The sequence below is a fragment of the Astatotilapia calliptera genome, chromosome 17 (genome assembly GCF_964374335.1).
Source record: "Astatotilapia calliptera chromosome 17, fAstCal68.1, whole genome shotgun sequence".
Lineage (NCBI taxonomy): Eukaryota > Metazoa > Chordata > Actinopteri > Cichliformes > Cichlidae > Astatotilapia > Astatotilapia calliptera.
In genome coordinates, this window is record NC_137438.1 from 16,630,620 (window position 1) to 16,658,258 (window position 27,639).

The window sequence follows — 27,639 nt, forward strand, 5'->3', positions numbered from 1 at the left end:
TATTCCTGCGTCTTTTGTGATCGTACAAAGCTTCAAACGACGCGTCGACTATTAAATTAGTCGTCGACGATTTTGATAGTCGACGTAATCGTGACTAGTCGACTAATCGTGGCAGCCCTAGTTGGAAATAGTGGGTATCACAATGGTGGTTATGAAGTTTTTCCACTAAGCCAAGCTTTCTGCTTCAAGCTTTCAGTGTACTTGGATAAAAATTGGTGTTTTGTAGATCTCTGTGGAAGAAGCCAAGCTGTTCCTTACTAAAACACAAAACGATCCCCACTTCAGTCAAAGATGTTACCAGATGATTAAAAAAATTATGATGATGCACTGCACACTACATGCTTAAAATAAAAGAATCGGTGAAAATGTGGCGCTTCCAGATGATTTTTAAACTAAAAGTAAACACAAACCACCCCCGACCAGGTTAAGGGCTCAGCACAAGTTACAAGTAAAAAGATCCACACGGAAAACTGACTTTCAGCTAGGGTGTGCTGGCTTTGTAGTACACCCTAGTTCAGTCGTGATGAATCATGGTCACTGACAGGAAAACAGCAAAACATATAGAGACACATGCTAGTCACATTTCTTTATTAATCATGTTACTTTTATTTGGTGGACATCAGCAGTGTTATCACCAAACTGAGGTATTAGCAAAATACTGGACTGATACTACAGGCAGCTGATGATGAGCTTGAGCTTAAGAAGAGAAGCCTGTTAAAGTATAATGCCCATAATAAAAGCACAGTAAGGATAACACTAGTTCGTGACCAGGCAGGCCCAATGACTTTTCTGTTTCTCATATAAAAAAGAGGTTTTAGTGCCTCATTTTCAGTCCCCTGCTGCAGGTCTTAACATTCTTCCAGAAAGGATGTGCTCTAAGCCTTTGTCAGAGCAGTGATTGAATGAACATATGCAGAGGCTCAGACATGATTGCAGACGCGCTGAGAGAAGATGGAAGAAGGATGAGCTGTATGTTTCCTTACATACTTAGGGACTGTCTCTCTGTTTACCAAGAGGCTGTACAGACTGCAAAGACTGTTTATCTCAAACCTAATGTCCACAAATAGACACAAGCCTCAGGTACCATCTTGTAAACCTTTCAACCTTCACTCTTGCTGCTATCCTTTTGCCACAAATAACTCCTGACACTTGTCTCCAGCAACTCTACCCTGGCCCCCTCTCTTTTCCACCTCTTGTGTCCTGTCAATTGCTTTGGAAATATTACTGATTAACTGAGGAAAAATAAAGTTATTTTGCTTGTTTAAAAATGAGGCAAAAACAAGTTGTGACAAAAATAAATAAATAAAATCTAGATAGTGATTCCTGGACTCCAGTTCAGAAAGGTCTACAGAGGGTTTCTCCACACGAAAACTCTACAATTCATCCAGAAATCTCGTGCAGAGGTGAGTCGAGGTCATTAAATCAAAAGCACATGAACATTTAGGTAATTGCCATTAGCTTAGTGACCAGGTGTAGAATGAAGGTCTTCCTCAATCTTTACGAGTAAGCAGCAAATCATATGATTAGAATTTTATAGATTGTATTCATATTGGCCAGATGTGTATAATTATCAACCAGGGAGTCATCAGGCAGCCCTTCTTATACAAAAGATGCATGACACCTTGATAAAAGGTGAGTCTAGAAGCCTTTTTGCAGACTTTGTTATGTGTGGAAGTGAGCGGGTTAATTACACAGTGCAATTGTGGCAAGAGGTAGAGGCGTTACTGAGCTCAGGTGGAATAAAAGTAAACTTCTTTCTAGTGTCCAAAACAGCACTGTCTGTTCCTACGATCAGCATCACAACCTTTACTTTGTAAAACAAATGGCTGCTGATAGGAGCAGCTTTTTCCCCTCATGTTGGAGTTTGTTAAAGATGTGATTTGACCTTTACGTTTTCCAGGTGAAAAATCTACAGAAAGTCAGGAGCTGTTTCTCAATACCCAAGAACACAAGTTAGTACTTGTTCTTGCTTGTGTGGACTTCCTGAGAACAGAGAATCCAGCACAATCATTCTACAAATGGAGGCAGTGCAGTTGATAAAATCACATCTCAGCTCAAGTGTGTTTTTACTGTCATTCCCTCCCAATTTCATTGATTAATATTTACAACAGAAATTACTCAATTTCCTTAGAATTAAAGTAGATTATTTGTGTTTTTAAGCATTTTGACAAAATGTTTGGCTATAACAGGATCATTGATGTAAAATTGATTAAAAAAGATGCAGTAAAAACTGGACTGATTTATTCATTACATGCATACACGCGCCATATAAACTACATTATCTAGAGATGCTGATTACTACTATATAAATCCTTTTTTTTAGATGTACAGAACATCTGCTCGCCTTTCGTGTTCATGGCCGTGGTCTTCTAACATTCAGAGATTTACTGATCTGCTTCATAGTGTCTAAGCTGACAAATGAGTATTAGGGCCATATTAAGAAAAAAAATGTATTGATCATTTTGAGAGTAAAGTTAAAATACTATTTTAAGAAAAAAGTTTAAATGTGGAGGTTACCATTGTTTCAAGGCAGTCTTTCTTGGAACAACCATATACCCCCTTTAAAATGCCTTGTGTAGATAAGTTAGTAAAATCGTACTTTTCGTTGCAAGAAAGGAAATTATTTCCTTTTTTAGCAAACACAGTGTGGTGATAAGTATAAGGATGTTGAAAGGATGGTGCAGAAAGCTGCGTCAGGTCAGAAGCAAAAAGCACAAAAATGTAAGAGTTGGCCTGATTTGTATAAAATGAAGTTGCTGGCAGTGGACAGATGCAGGGATACCGATGGTTACACTTTTTAAATGAAAAGGATGTATGTTTTATCACAAGACAGTAAGATGGCTGATCAATTTCTTCCACTAACTCATCTACATAAGGCATTTTCTAGAGCAGCCTACACATAACGTCCATATTTTGACTTTTTTCTTGAAACCGAATGTTAACTTCGAATTATTCCTTCTACGCTTGACAATATCCTTAGTCGAAGTCAGCAGCAAGTCACCCGCACTATACACAGTGTAGGTAGAGCACTGTTTTCCCGTCCTGAGTCGCCTGACAGTATGCCAGAATTTCTTTGAGGCAGTCCAAAAGTCTTTTTCCGTGGGCTCTCCAAAAGAATAAAATTGCAGAAACAAGCAGCAGAAATAAGCTTTCTCCAAAGGGTGTCTGACCTCTCCCTTAAGAAATAGGGTGAGGAGTTTGGTCATCCGGGAGGGGCTCAGAGTAGAGCCACTACTCCTTCACATTGAAAGGAGCTGAATGAGGTGGGTCGGGGATCTGACAAGGATGCCTCCGGGCACAGTCATTACATCACTGAAACACAAACTTCATCTCTCTTAATAAAAACATTAGACATGCACAGTTCAGTCTGCATATTGAACAGAAACAAACATGTCAGATGTTAGAACTGTCTTGTTAATACCATAATATTTCAAACCTTACAGTTTCAGCCGTCATCTGTCATTGCCGCTTTTGATTTTGGATGAAATGCATTCTGAAAAACTTGGCTGCACCAAGCACACAAAGGTCACCCCAGTGCATGCTCAGCAGAATGGGCAAAGTGAGAACATCTGGATGTTTTAAGCCTGCATGACTTGAATTGAATTGGAGTAGTACTTGGGCTGCAACTGATGACATTTCACAAGTCCACAAGAATACAGGTATACACAAGTATGTATATTGAGAAACAACCAAGATCTTGAAGGATTGCACAGGAGCGCGCCTCAGGTAGGTGAAAATCCCTCTCGCCCCTCTGTCCGACTTAAGTGGATAAGGACAGACACGCATACATTTTAAAGAAATTTAATGGCAGCTGGAGCTGCGTGATCATTTCCTGTAAAAAGTGCAATTAACTTTACTGTAAACACTTTTTACATCCTCGTAATTTGATTTACAATAAAATTGCTGTAACTGGATTTTACTGCAGTTTGCTATAATTTTTATTTACAGTAAAGCTACAGTAAATTTTATTAACAGTAAATTTACTGTAAATTTAATTGGTAATTATAGCAACCACTGTGAATTTAAATTAGCTTTGCTGTAAATTCAACAGCAAATTCCTGGCAGCAGGACGTTATTTTAGAATTTACAATAACCAATTTGCTATATTGTCTATATTTTACAGTTACTGTATTTTTTTTAAACTATCTGTATTTAGATCATTTGTAGCGTATCTTTATTTAAAGTAGGTCTTTATTTACTGTATCTTTATTGATAAAATTCTTAGTGTTCTCCAGTTTAATTTATACTATTGCAGGACTAAGATAGTAAAGCACTATAAACTACATCTGACTCCTGTTCCTTCAAAAGGCAGTTGATCATGAATATTTCTCCTTAAAACATGCTTTTTAATTGTTGAAAGTACAGTTTGCAAATGTGTAAGAAAAAACTGACGTGTTTATAGTAGAAACTGAAAACACTGTCGTTTAATTGTTTGTTGCTTAATTACTTTGGAATTTAGAATTGGCTTCAAACGCCATTCAGAGGCACTTTGTATATAACTTAAAATATGTAATATTCAATACTGAACTTTGATACAGTACTGTATATTTTATTTAATTCTTTGCATTTTTTTTGAAGAAAAGTTTATTTCAATGTTTTTACATTTCAGAGAACATAATATTAGATTCAGCGATTAGTTTTAGTTGGATAACCTTATCAATTTCCTGCTTTAATTCTAATGCCACACCCATATAATTTTTTTTAATTGATATACAAACAAACATAATCATAGTGGTTCTTACACCTATGATGCCTTTGAATATCTTTCTTTTGTTCAAAGCTGTTATTTCTAAAGAATGACTGGACTTTGTTGCTCTGAAATAACCTTGCCAATATTGACAAATTAAAATGTCAGTCTTGAATTTGCTACCTGAGTGTTAGTAAGTGCTAAAGAAACTTTATAAATGTTTTGCGGCACAAGATTAATTGTCTGTTTCCTCACTCCCTCTCTGTTTGTCCAACTTTAAGTCAGAGGACCTCGGAGCTTGTGCCCAATTTGAAGCCAGTCGAAATGCAAGGAATATGATGCCTAGCGCCAGCTGTGGCATTTTCCCAGAGTTCACCCTGAGGAAGCCGTCCTCGGAGACCGACATTGAGAACTGGGCATCCAAGCACTTCAATAAACACACACAGGTATTCACAAAAATATAAAACACAAGCCTGTTTCCTTTTAGTGATTCTGAACCTGATATCTCTACTGTATAAAAACGCTTTATGTATCCTATACTTTATTCTAATGGTCTGTTTTCAAGATCTCTAAAGGAAGTTTCATGCTTTTTAATTAATTAATTTCTATGCATGTGAAACAAATAAATTAACAGTCAATTAACATTATAGTAAGACTGTAATAACAGCATTGCATTAATAACACTGTTGATTTAAATGATTCTGTTGATGGTGTCACATACTGACACAAGACATTGTTGGAATGCTACTACACAAGTAACCCCAGCAGAAGGGGTTACTTGAAGAGGATGTGCAACCTATGGATTTTTTGATACCCGAGCAAGGCACAGAAAGGAATTGGGAGGAATACCAAAGGAGTGAAGGAGTACTGGTAAACAGAGCAGTGGCCTGAGACTGCAAGGCTAGGCTGACCCTCAGAGCCTTCATCAGGAACTTGTGACATACAACACTAGAAGCCATCTTCAAGCCCATAGCACGAGTTGCCATCAAATGCTGGATCTACCAAGGAAATGCACTGTCCCCACTCCTATTCTGTATAAGCCTGAGCCCTCTCAGTGAGATCATTGACAAGACTGGCTACGGACTTGTTCACTGGTTTTATTACTACGGAACGGAGCAATCTCCTGCAGAGGATCAGGCAAGTTCTAAGAAGTCAGCTGAACAGTAAGAACAAGATCCTATCTGTAGGTAAGAACGCCTATGCCCAGGCAGCAGAAACCCAAGAAAGAAGAGGAGGAACCAACATGAAAAGATAGACCCCTGCATGGTATGTACCACCAGCAGATAGAGGAAGTAGCTGACATCCAGAAATCCTACCAGTGGTTGCAAAAAGCTGGACTGAAAGACAGCACAGAGGCACTAATCGTGGCAGCACAGGAACAAGCTCTGAGCACAAGATCCATAGAGGCTATCACACAAGTGCAGGCTGTGTAAAGATGCCCCTGAGACAATCCAGCACTTAACAGCAGGATGCAAGATGCTAGCAGGGCATACATGGAACGCCATGACCAAGTGGCCGGCATAGTGTACTGAAACATCTGTGCCGAGTATGGCCTGGAAGTCCCGAGGTCAAAATTGGAGGTGGTGGAGAATGACCGAGCTAAGATCCTGTGGGACTTCCAGATACAGACAAAATGGTGGTGGCTCACCAGCCAGACATAGTGGTGGATTAACAAGCAGAAGAAGACGACCGTAGTGATAGATGTAGCGATACTGAATGACAGCAACATCAGGAAGAAAGAACGCAAAAAGCTTGAGAAGTACCAAGGGCTCAGAGAAGAACTGGAGAAGATGTGGAGGGTGGAGGTAACAGTGGTACCTGTACCTACAAGTGGTAATTGGAGCGCTAGGTGCGGTGACTCCCAAGCTAGGCGAGTGGCTCCAGCAGATCCCAGGAACAACATCAGAGATCCTTGTCCAGAAGAGCGCAGTCCTAGGAACAGCAAAGGACCTTTGTTGTCTTGATGTCAGCAGCTTGTGTCTCCTCCTTTGACCAGCTTGTTATCCCACTTTGTTACTATCAACTGCACTTCTCCAGTCTGAATGACATTCCAATGTCACTGCTGCAGATCCCAGTGGTGTGGGTCAGTGAATCGATGTCTCAATAACTCCTGGCATTTAGCTTGATGTTGTTGGTATTAGAAGCCAGTCTTGTTTAATCGTCTCACTGAAGGGGTTCAGGCCTATGCAGAACAGCAGTGGGTACAGGGCAGATCCTCAGTATATCCTGCATTTGATGGTGACTTGTGTATTTGGGTTGAATTTGACCTCAAGTGTTTTTTGCCACATCCCCATCGAATTCCTGATGAAGGCTCTTGAGGTCATGTTGATGTCGAAGGCATTCCAGCATCCATGTGTAAGCCACTGAGTTATATGTTTTTGGGCGGTCCACTGGTTGGTCAGTCTGGTCTTACAGTCTTGAGTGACAACTCAAGACTACCAGGGGCTGGGACCCTCTGGTGTTTCTGCCGGTTCCTTCCTGAGCCCCGCTTTTGCTAAATTCTTATACCTAATAATGAATGCAATCTGTAAGTTGCTACAGTGGACAATGAAACAGACAGTAACAACAATCCCCCTGCAGTTTCTCCAGAAACGGTCATTTTGATTTCAATCTGTTTCTGTTTTAACCATCTGTTCCCCCGATGGTTAAAGCTTGCTTCCAGGTTGTTAATTAGAAGGTCTAACCCAGATGGATTTAATGTGTTTGTGAATGGTAGCAATATCTTGATGAAACGCCTGTAGTCATGTAAAGTACATGCTAATTTCTCCAAGGTCAACCTTTCTTGCTATATTCAGTAGAGGCATATTCAGCTTTGCACTGTCAGTAGTTTATACACTTGGTGCAACTGTTGCTAAAATTTAGTGAAAGAGTGATGACCTCATATCATATCCAAACTGATAATCTTTACCTTTCACTTAACTTAAAAAATATCTCAAAGCCTTTTAGGGCTATGAATATGTAATATTTTCAACAAAAAAGGGAAAATGTACAACTATAATTAAATTAAATAAAAATTTAATTTATACAATGTCAGTTCATAGCAACGGGTTCTTCAATGGCTATATACTGTAAAAAAAAGACCTTAATGAATTTAAGATGATCCCCATTAACAAGTATTTGGTGACAGTAGTGCAGAAGAAATCCTTTTAACAAGAAGAGACTTCAGGAAGATGCTCAGGGAATGGCAGCCATAATTCTCTGCTGAGACAAGGTTAATTAAATGTCAGTTACTCTCTTAGCATCTGTTTCTGTGTCACTTAAACAACTTTATATTTCTCTCAATCCCTGATTTCTTTCCTCAGGGTCTTTTTAGAAGAAAGGTCTCTATTGCCAACATGTTGGCCTGGAGCAGTGAGCCTATCAAGAAGCCCATGATTGTGACTTCAGACCGCAGCGTGAAAAAGGAGGCAGTCGAGATCTTTAAACTCATCCAGACCTACATGGGAGACCGTCGCTCCAAGGCCGACCCCCTTTCTGTGGCTCTGGAGGTGAGTTTTTCCTAACTTTCTCATTATGTCCTTATAAATAATTTTATTTCAGCACCTTCACTAGAAAACTGACACTGAGTCCAGAAGTTTGGTACAGTGTGTACACAGCCACTGTGCTGTTTAAAAAATGAGTAAACTGGCCAAATATAGGCCACAAGAAGAACTGGAAGGCCAACAACCCTATTTACACTAAAGAAGGATAATATGAAAAAAATATCCAGTGACCTGAAACATTCAGACTTTTAATGGAATAAAGGATCATTTTTATTTCTAATCATCATCAGAATCATAGAATAGAACAAGTCAGCCAAAGAAAGAATAGCTGTGGGAAGTTTTACACGAAAACCGAGAACTTGTCTTGAAGACTGCTTAAAGAAATTACAAGAAAGCTTCCTCAAGACAGTTCAGGCTGTACTGAACAATAAAGGCGGTCATGCCAAATATTGACTTTCAAGCTCATTTCAAGTTTAGAAACTCTGTTCGTACCCTTTACCTTATACTGTATTATATGTTTTATAGAGTTCAATAGAGCACTGTTCCATTTCCCATTTTCCTACCAACATAAAAAGAAATGAGGGGTGGATCGTGACTTTTGCACAGTATTTTAGCAAATGTTTAAAGTGAGACATTTTACTATTTCATTAAAATATTAGCTAATTTGGTTAATTGTCAACAGGTCAGTAACACGACTTGGTTTATAAAGACTATAAAAAGAGGCACAATAATGTTCCTTAATGTAAAATTGAGTTTAAAAAAAACTTGAATATTTCGTTATCTACAGAACAAAATATCATCAAAAGATTCAGAAAATATGAAGTCGAAAAACCAGTATTGGGTCCCTGTGTTATTTAGGCCCTGTGGTGGCACTATATTGAAAACAGTCATTATTCTCTCATGGAAATGACTGCAGGCTCGGAAACACTTTGAGAAATCTTTGTCTGTGAACATTCCTGTGATATTCACAAATGCAGGTTAAAGGTTTATTATGCAAAGATGTGATGCGACGTTCTCTGGGCTAAGGGTCCTTTTAAAATGGACTGGGCTAAGTAGAAGACTGTTCTGTGGTCAGACGAATCAACCTTTGAAATTCTTAAAAACAAAGATACCGCATCCTCTGCATTAAATAGGAGAGAGACCATCTGGCCTGTTATTAACATTCAGTTCAAAATCCTGCACCCTGCCTATGGAACACTCACATCCAGACAACATATTTGCCAAGAAAAGCCTTGTATATTTCAGCAAGACAATGATAAACTGCATACTGGATTTGTTTCACTAACTGAAAACATCTGGCGCAACAAAGTTTTAAACATGGCTCTGTACCAACTTTTTTGAGACATGTTGCTGCCACCTAATACAAAATGACCTTATTTTTTCTTACAATGGTGCATCTTCTGATTTCCGATACTTGATATGTCTTTGTTCTATTGTGCATAAAATATTTATGACAGCTGCAAATCATTGCATTGTGTTTTCATATACATTTTACGCACCATTCCAATTTTTGTAGAATTGAGGTAAATCAGTTGGACAGAAAAGTTCAAATGACCTCAAATTTTTTAATGTTACATGGTCCTCTGCCTGTCTGTCAGGTTGTGGTGCGTGGGTGGAGTAATCAGGGTTTGCGTGATGAGCTCTACATCCAGCTGTGTCGTCAAACTACAGAGAACTTCCGCTACGACAGCCTAGAGCGAGGCTGGGAATTGATGGCCATCTGTCTAGCTTTCTTTCCCCCAACACCCCGTTTCCACACTTACCTGGAGGGCTATATTTATCGACACATGGACCCTCTGAATGACACCAAAGGTGAGGGTCCAACACACATCTCTGCTATTTAGTACCAGTGACACATGATCTGTCTGGAACCAAGTCACTTGGATGGTATTTTACTGAGGTGGCTTTTGATGGAAAGACTTGGATAAATTACACTCTTTACTCGTATTTAGCCAAATGCTTAAAGATTGACGGGACAGCACTTCATGGTGCAAATGGATATTGACAAAGCATTTTGTAAAAGTAACACAGGAATTTTTCATTGAAAAGAAATTGACACAGCATTCGTCTTTCCTTGTCTTTTTGATTTTTACAAACTTCTCTTATTCCGTACATTTTTCATTTATATCCCCTCAACATACAGGCACAAGACACAAACACATATATTCACACATGCACAAACATTTTTTTTTCTACTCTACTTTATAAATTTGCAATCTCTCATAATGACATTGCCAAGTTTTGTAACTTAGAATATCTGTGGTGTTGGAACACAGGCAGAGACTCAAAGCATCTGCCACATAAATAAACTTAAAGCTTACATTGTTTACATTTATTGTAAACTGACTCTCAGATATAAAAAAAAAAAAAAAACTTTAACCACATCTTCTCTGCTCATTTTAATTCTAGACAAAGAGGGATAGTTATTTCGCTACACAAATCAATTGCTTTTACTCATACTCTTATGCCTTTTCGTTGCGTCGTCCTGCAAAGCACTGATCACTTCCACTTGTTAAGAACTGGCATTGGCCTCAACCTCAGTCTGGACTTTAGATTGGAATGAAAGTCTCCCACCTGAGATTGTAAGACCATCGGGTGTTTCGTGGGTTGCTGTCAGGAACAGCAAGCGAGAAGATAAAATAAAAGTGGGGATGCAGAGCTGGCTGTCGCATCCAGCTGCAAAAACAACCAATGCATCTCTCAAAAACACAATGGAGGAGCTATAATCAGAGATTTAATACAACTGCTTTGTCCAGGAGTGTTGTCCGCTGATTGTAACTGAATCCAGTGCCTCAGTGGAGTTACCGGGCCGGAATCTACACCCCCAGGACTGGAGTGAATCTGGTAAGGGAAGGGGCGGAGCGTTCTGTCCTTATGTACTTCATAACTGATGCCAACAGTAGAATTATAGACAGTCACTCCTAACCGTACTTAGAGGCCATGTCCAGTCAGTGCAGACGCTTCTATCTACCTCGCAAGCTAATGGTGTCACGATCACTGGCGTGTGTTTTAAGGGAGGACCAGATGCAGACAGCGCAGGCAGAACTGAATTTAACAAAAGGGAGCTGGTTTATGGGGCAGATGGAAAAACATTAAAAAAGGCAATGTTGTTGCAGGGGACGTTAATAAGACATATTTAAAATCAGTACTCCCCAAATTCCACCAACATGTTAAGTGTACATGAGCAGAGGGGACAGGACAGTGGACCATGTGTAGAATAACATCAAGTGGGCCTAAAATCCGACACCCCTCCTCCACCTAGGACAATCTGACCATCTCTCTTCCCTGTCTCCACCTCCCTTAGGAAACAAACCTCTCCAAGCACCCAGGTCACTGAACCACCTAGGTTTTTCCTAACCAAAAATCTTGGATCACGAGTGAAGTACATGCTCTGATCTCGTAACTCAGCCTTCATGCTGAGGGACCGTTCTCTGTACAGCACTGCCAGGGACAACCTGAGGAGGAGGAGCATCAAACGGGCCAAAGAAGGCCTGCAGGAGGAGTATAGAGGGCTTCCTCACTGACAACAACTCCCGCCAGGTGTGAAGAGGCATTCAAGCCCTCACCAGTGTTTGAGGCGGATAGTCTCTCAGCACATGCTGCCTACTGCCCTATCTCGATCTCTACCAGTTTGTTTACAGACCAAATCAGTCTACGGAGGATGACAGGAAGAATTAAGTGAGGATGCTCTTCATGGACTACAGCTCGGCATTCAACACCATCATCCCAGACATCCTTACCAACAAACTGGACCACCTCAACATCCCCCCTGCCACCTGCTCCTGGATCACAGGATTTCCTAACCAACTGGAGTTGAGACAGCGTACAGGGCGGAGCGAGAGAATTTGTCCCACTGGTGCTCAGAAAACAACCTGAAGCTCAATGTCCTTAAAACAAAAGAACTCATAATGGACTTCAGGAGGCAGTGACAGGTCCACTCCCCTGTCATTGTAAATGGAGAACAGGTGGAATCTGTCTCCACCTTCAGGTGTTATTTATTCCTGCTTTTATATTTTATTCTAGCACACTTGGTGTGAAGCACTCACAATTTCTTGTACATGTACAATGACAATAAATGACTATTCTATTCTATTCTATTGTTATTGGAGGAGATTCTATCACCAGACAGTTCCAACAGACATCTACATAACTCACAATCCAAAGAAATAATTAAATTCTATAGAATCATTTTATTTTTGGTGAAGATATTTGACTAAAACAAGTACCAAGTGGTGATTTAATACCTTTCTGCTGACTTTGACATATACATTAAAAAGGAGTCATCCACGTCATCTACAAAAAGCAGAGATGAGATTCTGTGGCCGCTACTTGGTTATACCTAGAAATACTGTCCATAAATGTTGTGAACAAAAGTGACAAAGAGCAGTCTCCCACTGTAAATTAGTCTAACAGATTGCTGGCAACAAGGGATCAAGCTTTCGCTGCGGTTGTACATGGACATGGAATGGCTCATAAGAACAGGCCAGACACCCCATACTCCTACAGCGCCCTCCACAAGCATACAAAGCACACGTAGATTGGTTGGACAAACTTCCACATATATTCACGCTGAAACATCCTTGAGAGGATAAAGAGCTGGCCCATGGTTCCACTACTAGGATGGAAACTGCATTGTTGTCCTGGATCTGGGGTTGTTCTAACAGACATATTGTCCTTTCCAATACCCTGGCCTAGTTGAAGCACATCCTCCAATCCGCTTTCTTAAAGATGGCATTCACCATCCCAGTCTGAAAATCCTGAGACACCACTCCAGATCTCCACACAATGTTACAGAGGAGTGTCAAACATGACATTCCTACAACATCCAGAGCCTTCGGGAGTCAAGCCTTTCTCAAGGAGGCTTGTTCCAAGACATTCAATGAGGTGAGCCTGACTACATCTACCCGGTATCTCTCAACCTCATGCACTAGCTCAGGGTCCATCCCCACCAGAGAGGTGGCGTTCCATGTCTCGATTACCAGCCTCAATAGGAGGGGATTGGTCCGCCAAGGCCTCCACTCTTGGCTGCCGCTATGATGCCCCCTGTGAGTGACAGGCCTACGGGATGTTGGGCCCATGTCGTCTCTTTGGGATGCGTCCAGCTGGGTCCCATGAACAGTATAGAGTAACTTGGGCCAACTGTTTTTGATTTAGAGTTACAGAAATAAAATTGAGTTGAATTAAGTAGTCATTGTGTTTTTACATGTCTATATCCACAAATGGTTTCCATAATGTTTACCAAATATCCAAGGAAATACAGTGTACAAGCCTAAAACTGAATATGTAAAATTCTATGTAGTATGAAAGTGAATCATTTGGTATAACCACTTTTATTCTGCAACACAACATGAACTCATTTGGTCAAGCATTCTTCTAATCTCTATTAGTAGTCCTCATAAATTGTTCTGCACGATTCTTTAAGGATATTCTAAAGTTCCTCTTTGGATGTAGACTGCCTTTTGTTTTGTTCTCCGTCCAGATGATTCAACAGTGCTTCAATAATGTTGTCCAAGCTCTGGTTGCAACTTTTGTCAAAGAGCTAGTGAGATCTAGCCTCTGCATGAGTTCAGCACTATTGTGAGGGATATACCATAATGTCCCATCATCAAGTGCCAATTTGTCTACAGCCACTTGCTATGCAAACCCTTTGAATCCTTTTATCTCCAAGTCCATGTGCTATGGTCGGAATAAAGGATCTTTCTTAACCTTCCTCTTTTGTCTGATCATTTCCTAAAAATGTTTAAATGTACAATAATGAATTACACAGAGGTGGTGTGGGAGCCAAGTTAATATAGTACATATATTTCAGTATTTATATTTACTGTCAAACTTATTTTGTGTAATTAGTTATTTAATAAGTAAATTCATGGGTAATGAAAGTTATTTTATTGCATTCGTGTTGGCTTGGTTAAGTAAAACTGTGAATACCTTTGGTTTAAAAGTCCCGTGGAAATTTTTTCCTCTTCAGATGAACGTAGACGAGTGAAGCAATAGCTTTACATTTTCACTACATGCGACTCTGGATACCTTTGGAAAAATATTCATAACCATCTCACAGACAAACATTATGTACTTTCAATTTGTTAATATGTTTTACTCTTTTTTTAAACTCAGTGGTTCCAGTGCCTTTGGTACATTTACCCCTAACAGTGACTCAATCTCTGACTCGATTTCTAGAAGGGGAATGTGTCTTAAATGAAGCCAAATATCCTTCTGATGTGGAATGTTTTCCTTATTTACAGGCATGGTTCCAGGTTTTCTCCACTGGTGTATAATGGCTGTCACCGTGGCTCACTGGAGCATCACAGCTTTAGAAATGGCTTTATAACCTTTTCCAGACTTGTTTCTCAGGTGTTTCTGTAGATTGTGGCGTGATGTCTGGCTTTTTGAGATCTTTCAGTCTGCCGCACTTTGTCAGACAGGATCTATTTAGGTGTTTTCTTGATTTAACAGCTCTGCCAGTAATCAGGTGTGTTTAGTGAAACTGAACTCAATTACTATTTTTACACAGGACCAGTCAGGTTTGCAGAACTTTTCTCCTTTAATCAATGAAATCATCATTTAAACACTGCATTTTGTATTTACTTGGGTTATAATCTGAAACATGTAAGTGTGACAAATATGCAAAACACTAGGAAATCAGGAAGGGGGCAAACATTTTTTGGCACCATAGTAGGAATCAGTTCTTTTAACATTTACCGTTTCTCTAAGAAGTAAACTGTAGTCCTGAAGTACCTTAACGTCCTCTGATTTAACGAGCTCGGTTTCATTGACGATCCATTTCCAAAATGTTCCTGTAACAAAGCCTTAGCTTGAGTATAACTTCTTGTGCTATTTCCCTTGGGTGACCTCTTGTAAATTGCAACAAAATACAGACAGTCACTATGGCTGTCAGATTTACTTTCAGCACTATTTTTAAAGTCTCTCATAAACAACTGATGCTCCATCTCTCTTTTAGTCAGAGATTACAATTACTGTTGTTGTACTAAGTTTTTATTTCATTTTGCTTTTTCAAAACACAGTAATAGTTGCTGCCATTGCCTAAGCAATTATTGAAATTAGAAGTGGTTCTCCGAAGCAAATTATCATTGATGTACATATATTGAGCGCTGGCTTGAGCATTGAAGCCTTATTCACCAGCTCCACCTTGTCATCCACATATGGACACTTCCTACTTCAAATCTCAGATGGCAACAGCCAAAGCGCCATAATCAAATCTACAAAATGGTAATCCAACACCAGTGATTGACATTGTGAGATACAGAATCTCCACAGATTGGAAGAATGTTTGAGTTGTTGTCGTGCTAATGAATCAATTTAAGACAACTAAAACAGTCTCCTAATGTTGTTAATATGTTGTCTTTTTCTGTTGCTCAAGGTGTGGCCATTAGCAGTTATGCTAAATACTGCTACAGGAAACTGACAAAAGCTGCACTCACTGGAGCCAAGAAGGTACGGAGCGCCGTCTGTCCACATGTTTTTACTTTCCCTTTTCAACCTAGTCTTTATTGACACAAATGTTCATTTCAGTGATGCAGCCTGCAAAAGAAGAACATATAGACATGATATTTATGAGTATAAATATATTCATAAATATGTAGTATGTAGTTTAGTGTATTTAAATCTGTAAGCCTAGGAGAAACAATACCTGACTATTAATGAGGAAGAAATGGAAGGAGCAATTGGAGGAACTGTACATTTCAGCCAGTTTATTTAATAATCTAAAGCTCTTAAGAAGGTTTATTACACATTTTATACCCTTGATCGCTATAACCTAATGTCTAATAATTTTGGAAGGGCTATGTTATCAAGAAACAGATCAGTTTTGTGTTTAGATGAGCTCATCTGTGGTGAATATATATTTGTTTTCTGATGAGATGAGAATGAACTTATTTTTCCTCTCATCACAGCTTTTCCTGCCTCCCAGAGACCACATACTGATGTTCCAGGCAGGTCATTATAGTCTAAATATAAAGCCCACTCTTTTTTAAAATATTTAATAATATCTTCATTTATAAGCAATAATGTGTTAAATTTCCAGTTTTTACTTGGCTGAATGACCTACTTATGTATTAGAATTAAAGACAAGGGAGCATGATCCTTGACAGGTATAAGGTGTATTTCAGTGTCTGAAATGTCACTCAACAGTGAGCTGCTGACTAGGAAATAATCCAGACGAGAGTTAGAAAGTAAACTCATGCGAGAAGAAAGTATGTTCCCATGGTTGACGTGTAGAGATCGCCAAAATCCATAATCGCTCAAGTACTGTTTAACTATATTTGTGGATTTTTTTCACTGACATCTTAATACTTGATACTTTTGAATGTTCCTTTAGTACTCAAAATGCTCTCAGCTCTGCCTCAGCTGCCCTGCAGTAACTTATCTGTGTGTGTCTGTGTGTGCGTTTCTGTCACACTTTTTCAGGGTGTGCAGAAACCCTGCATAGAGGAAATCAAGCATGCCAGGAACGCCATCTTCAACCCTTCCATGTTTGGGTCCTCCCTTGAGGAGGTCATGGCACTCCAGAAGGAGCGATATCCAGACCGCCAATTGCCATGGGTACAGACTCGCCTCTCTGAAGAGGTTCTGTGTCTCAATGGAGACCAAACAGAAGGCATTTTCAGGTGAGTGAGGAAGGGAGCTAATGGGACCAAATAGATGATAGAAGACTGCACAGTATGAAAACAGATGTGAGGGGAAAAAAATGAAACAAAATAAAATTAATGCTTTACAGACATTAAATTCTGTGAAGCATTTAATGACTATTTAATGTGTCATTAGTTAGTGGAACCATGCAAAATCTTACTATAAATAATTTCTTGGTCACATGCTCTTAAAGTACATAAGTCTTGGTCAAAATGTGGAGCTTGTCATGTTGCATCATGTTGCAACCACATTTGCAACCAGGTTAAGTTTTAAGGGCTGACAAACAGTCAGTTTAAAACTCAAAGGAAAGAAGTGCAAAGTTGGGCAAGTTAATGACATATAATCTTTTAATACATACATTTGGATATCAGATTTCTCTTCTAGCCACAATTATGTGTCAGTTTTCAACATATTTTTAATGCATTTCAAAAATGATGAAGAAACATTTGTGTTTTTATAAGAGTTGCTACAAGTCTTTGTGAGCAGTTATGTGGTCAGCAGGTTGTGTGTGTTGTATCTGCTTTCTGCATGTCTGAGATGAAGCTCTTGTACATCCTTGTGTTTCTGGTTCTCACACTCTTTATGCAAAACAACTATGTAGCATAAGAAGAGGGCCGGAAGTGTAAATATCCTGTGATATTTGATCTCCAGAGTACCAGGGGACATAGATGAAGTCAATGCCCTCAAGCTGCAAGTGGATCAATGGAAAATCCCTACAGGACTGGAAGACCCACACATTCCTGGTACACATACACACTGTTGAATAGTGCTACTGAACACTGTGTCTCTGCAGCCCAGATATGATCCGCCTGCAGTAGTATGAGATGTTCAAATGACTTTCATTCCTGAATAAGTGCTTTCTTAGAAGTCTCACTTGGTGTCCTCTTCTGTATCTGCAGCCTCTCTGCTGAAACTTTGGTACAGGGAGCTCGAAGAACCGCTTATCCCTCACGAGTTTTATGAGGAGTGTATCACTCACTATGACAACCCAGAAGCAGCTGTCGGTGTGGTGCTGGGCCTGCCACATATCAACAAACTGGTGCTCTGCTATCTCATTCGATTCCTACAGGTAACACAAATATGCACAGGTTAGCACAGCTTGTCTAAGGAGCTGGAAAGAAAGCGAGTGGACTTTTTAACATTTCTTGAACACATTCCACCTCTCATCGAAGAGGCTTCTTAATTTCTAAAACCAAATGGTGGAAAATCCCAGGGATTTAAACCTAGTGAGGACTGTCCCTTAACCTGACTTACTATTAATCATGCACATCTGCCAGTGTGTGAAAAAAGGTATGGGTCATTACACTGGTTTCAGGTGAAACCAGTGTGAGACTTTGCCTCACCCTGTCATGTGACCTGTTGAGATCACCTCATGCAACATGAGTTTAGGCACCTGGGAAGGGATCTCGAGACTGAATTGTAGGGGGCTGACAGCTGATGGCATAAACCACCCACTCTGTTCAAAGGTGGTCATTCACAGTGGACATATATGGCCTATTTTTCTTCTATGTCAAAACATCAGTCTTCTCCATCCAAAATTTGAACCTTTGCATCATCCCAAGACTGACCTTTTTACTTAGAGCAGGTCATCTGCTAATTGTAAAGTTGGTGGTTCGATCCCAGGCTGCTCCAGTCAAAGTGCCAAATATGCTTGGGTAAGATACTAACCCCAAGTTCTTCTCTGAGGCATACATCAGAGTATGAATGTGTGTAAATAGTAGATAGAAAACACTTAGATAGAACAAGCATAGCAAAAAGTGCTTGTATGAATGGGTGAATGAGGCAAGTTGTGTAACAACCAGTCCGTTTACCGTTTACCATTTTCCAGATGTACAGCTGAAGTGGGATTTATAGTCCTGTCCGTCCCGTACACGTTTCGTTCTGGCAGATAGAAGAGAAAGGTGTTTTAAAAGGGTTACAAATATGTACAGTATGGTCCACAAACATAAATGAAGATTTATGAACGCGTGCAGTGATTTGTGTTTAACTTTTGAAGACTCACAAGCATGTGCTTCAATTCAGACTCAAATACAAAGCAATTTGACCACATATGAAACCATTTTAAAAATATGTATGCCCAAACCTGAATAAATACTGGTCATTTATACACAACTTGCCTCAAAAGGGTTGCAAATGTGTACGATATGATCCACAAGCGTAAACTAAGATTTACAAATGGTTATCTGCACAGACATTTGTGCGCACAGAAAGGTTTTTGGATGGTAAAATTATCAGATTTGTAAAGCTGAGCTTGATAAGTTGTGCTTGACGTACCTGGCTGTCTTTGGTTGTGAAGTCTTTCCGTTTTAGTCTGGGCATTAATTGAAAGTAGTAAGTTTTGGTTTGGAGTGTTGGAATTTCTGGAGTTGTCTTTCTTTCTCTTTCGTGTGTTGTGCCAACTGTGCCTTGTCCACAAACCTCTTATGAAATGGGAGAAGGTAGAAGTTTTGTGAGTTCCTGCAGGGTCAGGTTGATCTCACTTTGGAGTGCTCTTCATACTTACTTACTTTGCTCTCTATAAGATCTGCCTCAGCTCTTGTCCCTTGACTGTAGACTCAAGGTGCAATCTCTTGGGAAGCAGTCCGGATTGCATCTCAAGTTAAAGCATGGGTGGTTTCTGTAGTCCGTATATTTGAACCCTAACTAGGATTTAAATACCTGGGACTTTATAACTGAAGCGTGAGAGGTGAAACGTCTTCAAGTAATTTAAAGAAGTTGCTTTCTTTCCAAGCTCCTTAGACTCCTTAGACTACTATGACCTGAATAGAGACATGTTAGCACAACTTATACTTCAACCCCACATCCACAAAGGTTTGGATGCTGTGTGAAATAAATAAAAACAGAATGCAATGATTTGCAAATTTTATAAACCCATATTTTATTCACAATAGAACATATAAAATATATCAAATGTTCAAACTTAGACACATTTTTCACTTTTAATAAAGATATTAGCTAATTGTGAATGTAATGGCAGCAACACACCTCAAGAAGGTTGGCACAGGGGTAACAAAAGGTTTAAAAAGTATGTTATACTAGAAAGGATGAACATTTGCAAGTAATCAAGTTAATCATCAGTATTATGACTGGGTATAAAAAGTACCTTAGAGAGAGAGTGTTTCTTAGAAGTAAAGATGGGAGAACTACTGCCTCTGTTGTTGGATCAGCCTTTATTTGTCCTTTCTTCACAATGAAACCAAGCAATGACAAAAGTTCTGCGTGGAACTCGCACTTCTCCCCTTTAACGTAGAACTTGTTCCCAAGAAGTTGTTGAAGCACTTGTCAGACAAGGCTTTCATGTTCCTGGACTGACTCTGAGAAGATCAAGATGTCACTGAGATAGGTGAAGGTGAAGTAGTTAAGGAAATCTCACAGAATGCTGTTAACAAGAGCCCCTAAACACAGAAGGGACGCTGGTGAGACTGAACGTCATTACCAGATACTTTTGGAGAAGATTGTTCTCCAAAACCATCAAGCCAACCATCTGGTTCAGAAGACGACAAATGAAACTGGTATTTGTTTTTAAATTGTGATTTTTCTCAGACCAGTGAAATAAATACAGGGATGGAGAGTTTTGTATTTCTTTTCAACCAAAAAGAAACACCAAATGGTGAAGAAGAGGGACGGATGATTGCAGGTGCGAGAGAGTCAGAGATATAAAATTTTAAACATTAAATAAAAAAATATTCATAACCATCTTACTGATGTAACATTATGTCCAGCTACTTTCGGTACCATTGATATGTATTTAGACTCTTTCTCCTCTTGATCTTTCTGAATTAACTTCAGTCATTACTTCCTCCTAACCATCAATGAGTCTTTTAGACCTCATTCCCACAAGACTGCTCAAAGAAGTCCTACCATTAATTATTGTTTCAGTCTTAAATATGATCATATACACTACTGGTAAAAGGTTTCCAGGTTTCTAGGTTTTAATTAAAAAATTATGGAGTTTAATGTCTCATTGCACTCTGAAATGAAAGCATCGTACAAATAAGCAGTTGGAGTTAAAAAAGAAATCAATTTATAAACCAAAATGTTTTTTAAACTTCTGACTCATCAAAGTTGCCACCTTTGGCAGATGTAACAGCTAAAAACACCCGTGGCGTTCTGTCTACAATAGAAATCAAATATTCTTCGGAAGCTTCTTCCCTATCTGTTGTAGAAGTTCCCATAAATGTTGGCAGTTGTAGCGTGCTTTGCTTTCACTCTTCTGTCCAGTTCATCCCAAATCATCTTGATGGGGTTTAAGTCTGGAGGCTGTGCTGGCTGCTCCATGTTTTCAAGCTTACCATCTTGTTCTTTTTTGCTGAGGTAGTTCTGGACTTATGTTCTGGGTTGTCTAAGGAGCTTGGAAAGAAAAGCGTCTGAACTTCTTTAAGTTTCTTGAAGACGTTTCACCTCTCTCATCCGAGAAACTTCTTCACTTCTAACATCTGTGACCTGGAAGTCCCAAGGTCAAAATGGGACACGCCCTCCTTCACAACATCTGTCATCCTACCACCTACCATCCCCACCGTACATGCCCCTCCCTAGTCCTGGTTATGAATAAATAAAGCACCGTGAGGCAACTGTTGTTGTGATTTGCTGCCAAATAAATAAAGTTGAATTGAACTGAACGTGACTGGATATTAAAACAGCATCTGAGAGCGGGTGAGTTATAAAGAAGAATGTATGTAGAGCAGATAAAAGACTGATAATGTTAATGATTCTTAGTGTAAACCTGCAAAGAACTTTGCTATTTCATCATCTACTTTTGAGTATTTGTGTTGCAACAGGTATAATCCAGAAACGGTGTGTTCTGCCTGGGCCCAAGCTTATTTGAGATGGACTGAGTGGAAAACTGTTCTCTAACAACTGTTCTGTGATTGTGGAAATCACTGAGACAAGAACAACCATTTATAAAGAGTGCACATTTCAAGTTTTTCTGAATGATATATAATGATGTATAACAGTTTTGAGTAACATATCTGATATTTGGTTATCTTAATACCAATCCACACTAAACTGATCTATTACCACTGAAAATGTGTTGTGAATTTTGGCAGAAACTACAACAAAGGAGACTATGGAAAACTATGAATACTATGACATTTTATTTAAAGAATCTGAAAACATTTGGCTTTTAAAATTACAGCAGTTGGTCTCAACAGTTCTGAAAAGCTGAGAACTGTTGTTAAAACAAAAAAGCTGCAGCACAATGGGAGTCACATTTACATAGTGTTGCCAAATTAAATGACCATGATCAGATATGAGCTTTAGAGAAACACAAAACATAATCTTTTTCCAGCACTGTAATATTATGCCTGCCAGATCATCACAGTATGCTTAAGACCTTGAAATGTTATTGCATTTATTAGATAGAGATCTTTCCTTGTGTTTGTCTAGGTATTTGCCCAGCCTGCTAATGTGGCCATCACCAAAATGGATGTGAACAACCTGGCCATGGTTATGGCTCCCAACTGTCTGCGCTGCCAGTCTGATGATCCTAGGGTCATCTTTGAAAATACTCGCAAGGAGATGTCCTTTATCCGGGTGCTCATCCAGCGGCTAGACACCAGTTTCATGGATGGAATCCTATAACCCCCAGCTGCACACAGTCATCCTCCATACTCACTCACTCCTGCTTCCTCCGCACTCCCTTTAACTTGCTCCATCACATTTCAGTACTGTCCAGCACAAGAACATCGAAATACACATTTTATTGCTGCTGGATGCTTAATCTCCAATGTGTTTACTTTCCTAAAAGCATCAGAAAACTGCCTTGATTTGAATATGTCCATTCAGCATTTTCAGATGAAACTGCTATTTTTCTGTTTCTCCAGGCGTAGTTAACACTTGTGTTTTATATTAGCGTTACAAGGTTTTCACATGACAATACAGTGTGTGCCTTCACATACATTTCTACAGTATACACTTAGGGTAGAGGAATAGGAGGGATTTAGGAAAGATCTCAATTCATTAGATTCAAAGGTTCATTTTAGTTCTTGGAGTTCTGACCTCAAAGGTTGACTCCTTGTTGCTTATTACATAATGTTCCTTTGTTTTTTCCTACTTCAGCGTACACCAGTGTCCCAGAGGATTCCACTTTCTGCAATCTTCAGTACTGTCCAAACAGTTATAGAGCAGTAAAAATCATCGGCACAGGGATCGGGTCAAGTTATGGCAGCTGAAAACATTTTGAATTTTTGTTTGCTGCCAGTGAGAACAAAGCTGCTGTTCAAACACACTGCGTGCTGCATTGTGTGTGACTGCAACAATCAAACACAGATCAATTTCATTTTATTTATGTAGCACCAAATCACAACAATAGTCGCCTCAAGGCACTGTATACTGTCAGGTAAAGACCCTACAATGATAGACAGAAATTCCCAACAATCAGGCTACCCCCTAAGAGCAAGCACTTAATGACAGTGGGAAGAAAAATCTCTTTGAGGAGGAAGAACCCTCTGGTAGAAGGAACAGCCATCTGTAGCTGGTTGGGAGTAAAGGGAATAAAACAGAGCTGAGTGAGCAATAACAAAAGACGCTGTGGAAGAAAGACAGGGTTTAATAACAAGTAATAATTAAACATGATTTAAACACCTGTCGTTTTAAAGAAAAAGATAATGTGACAACCTTTCTGACTAATTAGACAATTTGTGAAGAGAGCATGAACACTAGCTCACAGACTCCTTGTTTTTTTGGATGTGACTGCTCTGATCACTATAATTGTTAGTACGTGCTACACATGAGGTCTGAATTGAACAAAACATTTTGTATGCCGCATTATGAAAAAAAGTTGGCTGTTTATGTGGCTCACTGTTGAGAAATGTTAACATAACAAGTTACTTCCAACATGCAGATCTTGAAAAGTCTGGAATTAAAGAACTAAAGGTCAGACCAGGTAAGATGAGTGACAGTACAGGAGAATACTTTTTCAGGAGACAACTATTTCATCTTCTGCAATACTTTATCACAAACTAGACTCTGAATGACGCATAGAAAGCCCTGAATCTGTTTAAAAAGGGTTATTAAAGTGGAGTTTCCACATTTGAACAAAGTGAAAATGGTTAAAAGAAATCTTGCACACTAAAAGCTCAATCTCCTCATATACAGTCCTCTAAAAAATTAAAGGGATGCTTTTGAATCAGAGTATAGCATCAAGTCAACCAACTTCTGTGACAGTGAGCTGGTCAGATTAAGTAGCAGAGAAGGTTGTATCAATTGTTTTGATGTTACTTCAATTAACATTTCATTAAATCTAGGTGCACTAGAGGAGCGTCTGTGAGAAAAAACCCAAAACAGGAATGGCTTTGCAGGTGAATGACATTTTTTCCCCTCCTTGTCTTTTCTGACTGTTTATATCCACTAGTTTTGCATTTGGTTAAGGTCATTGTCACTATTGGTGACAATGGCAATGCCTGCATCTTTTAGAGGCTGCACAGGTAGTCCAACTCCACCAACATGGCACATCAATACGTGCCATTGCCAGAAAATTTGCCATGTCTGGAGGTTCCAGGAGACAAGTACTTACTCCAGGAGATCCACCAGTAGGACAACTCAAAGCCCTACAAAATGACCTCTAGCAGGCCACTGGTGGGAATGTCTCTGACCAAACAGTCAGAAATAGATTTCATGAGGATGGCTGACGTCCTCTAGTGGGCCCTATGGTCACTGCCTGGCACCAGGGAGTCCGATTGGCATTTGCCATTGAATACCAGAATTTGCAAGTCCACCACTAGCACATGTTACAGATATGAAAGGGTCTGGAGAAGCCATGGAGAACCTGTAATATTGTTCATCATGACCAGTTTGGTGGTGAGTGGTGACTGTCTGCAAATGCATATCCTTGGACGGACACAGGGACCTCTACAGGCTAGGCAACAGAACCCTGACTGCCATTAGGTATCGGGAGGAAAGCCTTGGAACGATTGTCAGACCCTACGCTGGTGGAGTGGGTCCTGGTTTCCTCCCCAGTTGTTGGTGGGTGAAGGATAGAACGCCTCTGGGACATTATGTTTCAGTCCACACAAAACAGGAGCCCATTGATGCTCTGGTCCAGATCTGGACGGAGATCCTCCAGGACACTATCAGTCTTCTCTTTAGGAGCATGCCTCAATGGTGTTAAGGGGGCCATGGGGCCATACAAACTATTAAAATACTGCAGCATTTTGAGTTGCGGCAATGAAATTTCTGCGAAATGGACTAACCTGCTGCATCATTTTTTAAACTCTGATTTCGGGGCATCTTTGAATTCGGCCTTCTATATGTTGACAATTTTTATTTCCCTCAAATGATGTGGCATTCTTCAATTCCTACCATTACCAAGTCCATATTAAAATAAATACCCAACATGACTTTTTTCCCCACTGAGTTGACTTGATGTGGTTTCAAAGTGTACCTTTAATTTTTTTAAGCAGTGTATGGATCACTGTATATTACAGACACTAGGTTCAGTGTCACTACTGATAGCATGAGGCGATTCCACCCTGAGCACACATAAGCTCGACTTCTGGTCTGGTCAGTACATGGATGAGAGCCCACCTGGGACAGCTTGTAGTTGTGGCAGCTGTGTGTCAGGTGGTAGAGTTGTGTCTATCTGAAAGATTGGTGGATACATCTCTGGCTCCTCCTGTGCATGTCTCAAAGAATATTGAACACTGAGTTGCCCGGTATCTGACTGAGAGAACTCACATTTGAGAAATTCTGCATTGTGAAACATTTGCATAAATGTCCAGTGCAGAAAAATAAATCTAAATGTGTATATCTTTTTGTATTCTTTCCACTATTCTGAAAGAAGACATACTATGAAACCAAAATAACACAAAAACACTAACGGTAGTGTCTCGCCTTAAGCAGGTATTTGTGTAACTGGGAGAATATTTTAATTCTTCCTGTATCAACGATGGCTATGTTATCACCATACAATTACAGTAAAACTTGTACACAGTTATAGTGCGAGCAAAATAGTAACCTTCAGTGGTTTCTGGTGTGGAAAAAATGTAAATGACCTTGCACTCTGGAAATTTTGATGAAACGCTCATGTCCTTTCACTCTGCCATAGAATTTGGTGCTGTTCAGTTAGTCCTGAGCCATCTATGAGCAACACATCCAGGAAAGCAGCTGATAGCAGCACTGCCAATAATGCTGTCAAACACAGCACTGCAGCCCATACCTCTTGACCGGGAAGTGAGAAGTGACAGCTCTTCCATAATACTCCCATCCCAGAGAAAAAGTCCTCATCCACCACCACCTTAGGTCCACTAGTCCTTTTTACACACTGATGACATGTGGATGTGTCTGTCTCCATGCATGTTTGTCCTTCTGTCCATAATTGTTTACAGATTGTAGCCATCTGTACTCTTTGTGCTCTTTGTCTATGAGCAAGTACTGTTGTTACTTGTGTTTGCGATTTGTTTTAATATGTAACAGAATTTCTTTTTTTATTTTTTAACACATTCTTTTATATGATTTAATTTATTTTGTATTTATTTAAGGATATTTGCTTAATGCCTCCCGAAGATGAGCGCTTGTGTTATTGCACAAGTGTGTCTGCGTATCTTTTCACACATGGTGATGTTTGACTGTGAATCTCAATTTGGATGTGTTTCTTTCCATAATACAGCTGAAAGTCATAGTGTGTCTATACAGCTCACTGACTCAGAAATACACACTCCACATAGATCAAATGTACACTGTCACTGTACATACTATGTAAAAAGAAGTATGTACAGAAAAACAGATAAAAAGGCACCATATGTAATAGAGATTGTTGTGAAAGGACCAGGGTGGGTGAGATTTTTTCAGTTTTATTTAAGTCTAATTAAAGTGTACCTTTTGTTACATTAATCAAAGTGGCAATTTTAACTCATTTCCTCTAACATCCACAGGTTTCTACCTACCACCTGTTAAAAAACAGAAAGTGTTTTAAAGCCCAGAGAAGTCATTTGTCTAGAGAAGGATATTAACTTTTAAGACAGCGGCTGGTGCCTATCCTGGCTCTCACAGGGTGAGAGGCACACCATGGACAGGTCACCATTTGCAGGGCTAGCTGCACAATTTCTAAGTAAAGCTTACTTAAATGTACTGTCAGTCAACTATTAATTCAAGCTAAACATGTTTTGTTTTGTTTTGTTTTTTTAAATAAAAATTCATTTCCCCTTCTTCCAAATAAGGAAGCTTGAGGCATGAGCATGATTGGGGAAACTACCTCTGAATTATGGAAAATATACAGTCACAATAAAAAGACAGTATACCCTCCTTAAATTATAAGGTTTTACATGTCAGGGCATAATAAAAGATTCTGGTCCTTAGCATTTCTTAATTAGTAAAGGGCATCCGAGGGTGTCTAATTCGTTAGATCATTACAATATATGAAATGCATCATAATTTCTGTATGCGCTGTTTTCCATTTTGGCTTATTTTCTGTAAGGTAATAATAATAATAATAACTTTATTTATAAAGCGCTTTCAAACAAAGTGCTGTACAACTATTTGAAACTAAAAAGATAAAAAATAAATAAAAACAATACATAGCAATACAGGTAAAAGACACAATACAAGTTAAAAACAGTAAAAATTTTAAACTGAAAGCCATAGAATTAAGACTTGTAAGATAGGGTGAACAAATGTGTCTTCAGCTTAGTTTTAAAAACCGGAAACAGAGCATGCCTGCCTAATATCTTGAGGGAGGGTATTCCACAGAAACGGGGCACCAAAAGAAAAAGCACGCTCTCCAATAGTCTTTTTTTCTGGCTCTAGGAACCTTTAGAAGGCCAGAGTCCTGAGATCGGAGAGCACGGGATGGAACGTAAAGATGTAAAAGGTCGGAGAGGTATGAAG

At 39.4% G+C, this 27,639-nt stretch overlaps 1 protein-coding gene across 3 annotated transcripts in view; it reads left to right on the forward strand.

The window, feature by feature from the left end:
• The window catches only part of arhgap39 (Rho GTPase activating protein 39), a 65,497-nt gene extending 42,862 nt beyond the window's left edge, over positions 1-22,635 (forward strand). For 2 of the 3 annotated variants that reach the window (XM_026146463.2, XM_080292163.1), the window contains 8 exons: positions 4,969-5,133; positions 7,990-8,175; positions 9,768-9,981; positions 15,548-15,621; positions 16,594-16,793; positions 17,467-17,558; positions 17,715-17,884; positions 22,204-22,635. In XM_026146463.2, the coding sequence (XP_026002248.2) occupies positions 4,969-5,133; positions 7,990-8,175; positions 9,768-9,981; positions 15,548-15,621; positions 16,594-16,793; positions 17,467-17,558; positions 17,715-17,884; positions 22,204-22,398 (1,296 nt within the window). In that variant the 3' untranslated portion in view covers positions 22,399-22,635. Of the gene's footprint in view, positions 1-4,968; positions 5,134-7,989; positions 8,176-9,767; positions 9,982-15,547; positions 15,622-16,079; positions 16,176-16,593; positions 16,794-17,466; positions 17,559-17,714; positions 17,885-22,203 lie in introns of those variants that run through there. The other variant, XM_026146465.2, reaches the window with a different exon arrangement.
• The last annotated feature ends 5,004 nt before the right edge of the window (positions 22,636-27,639 follow it).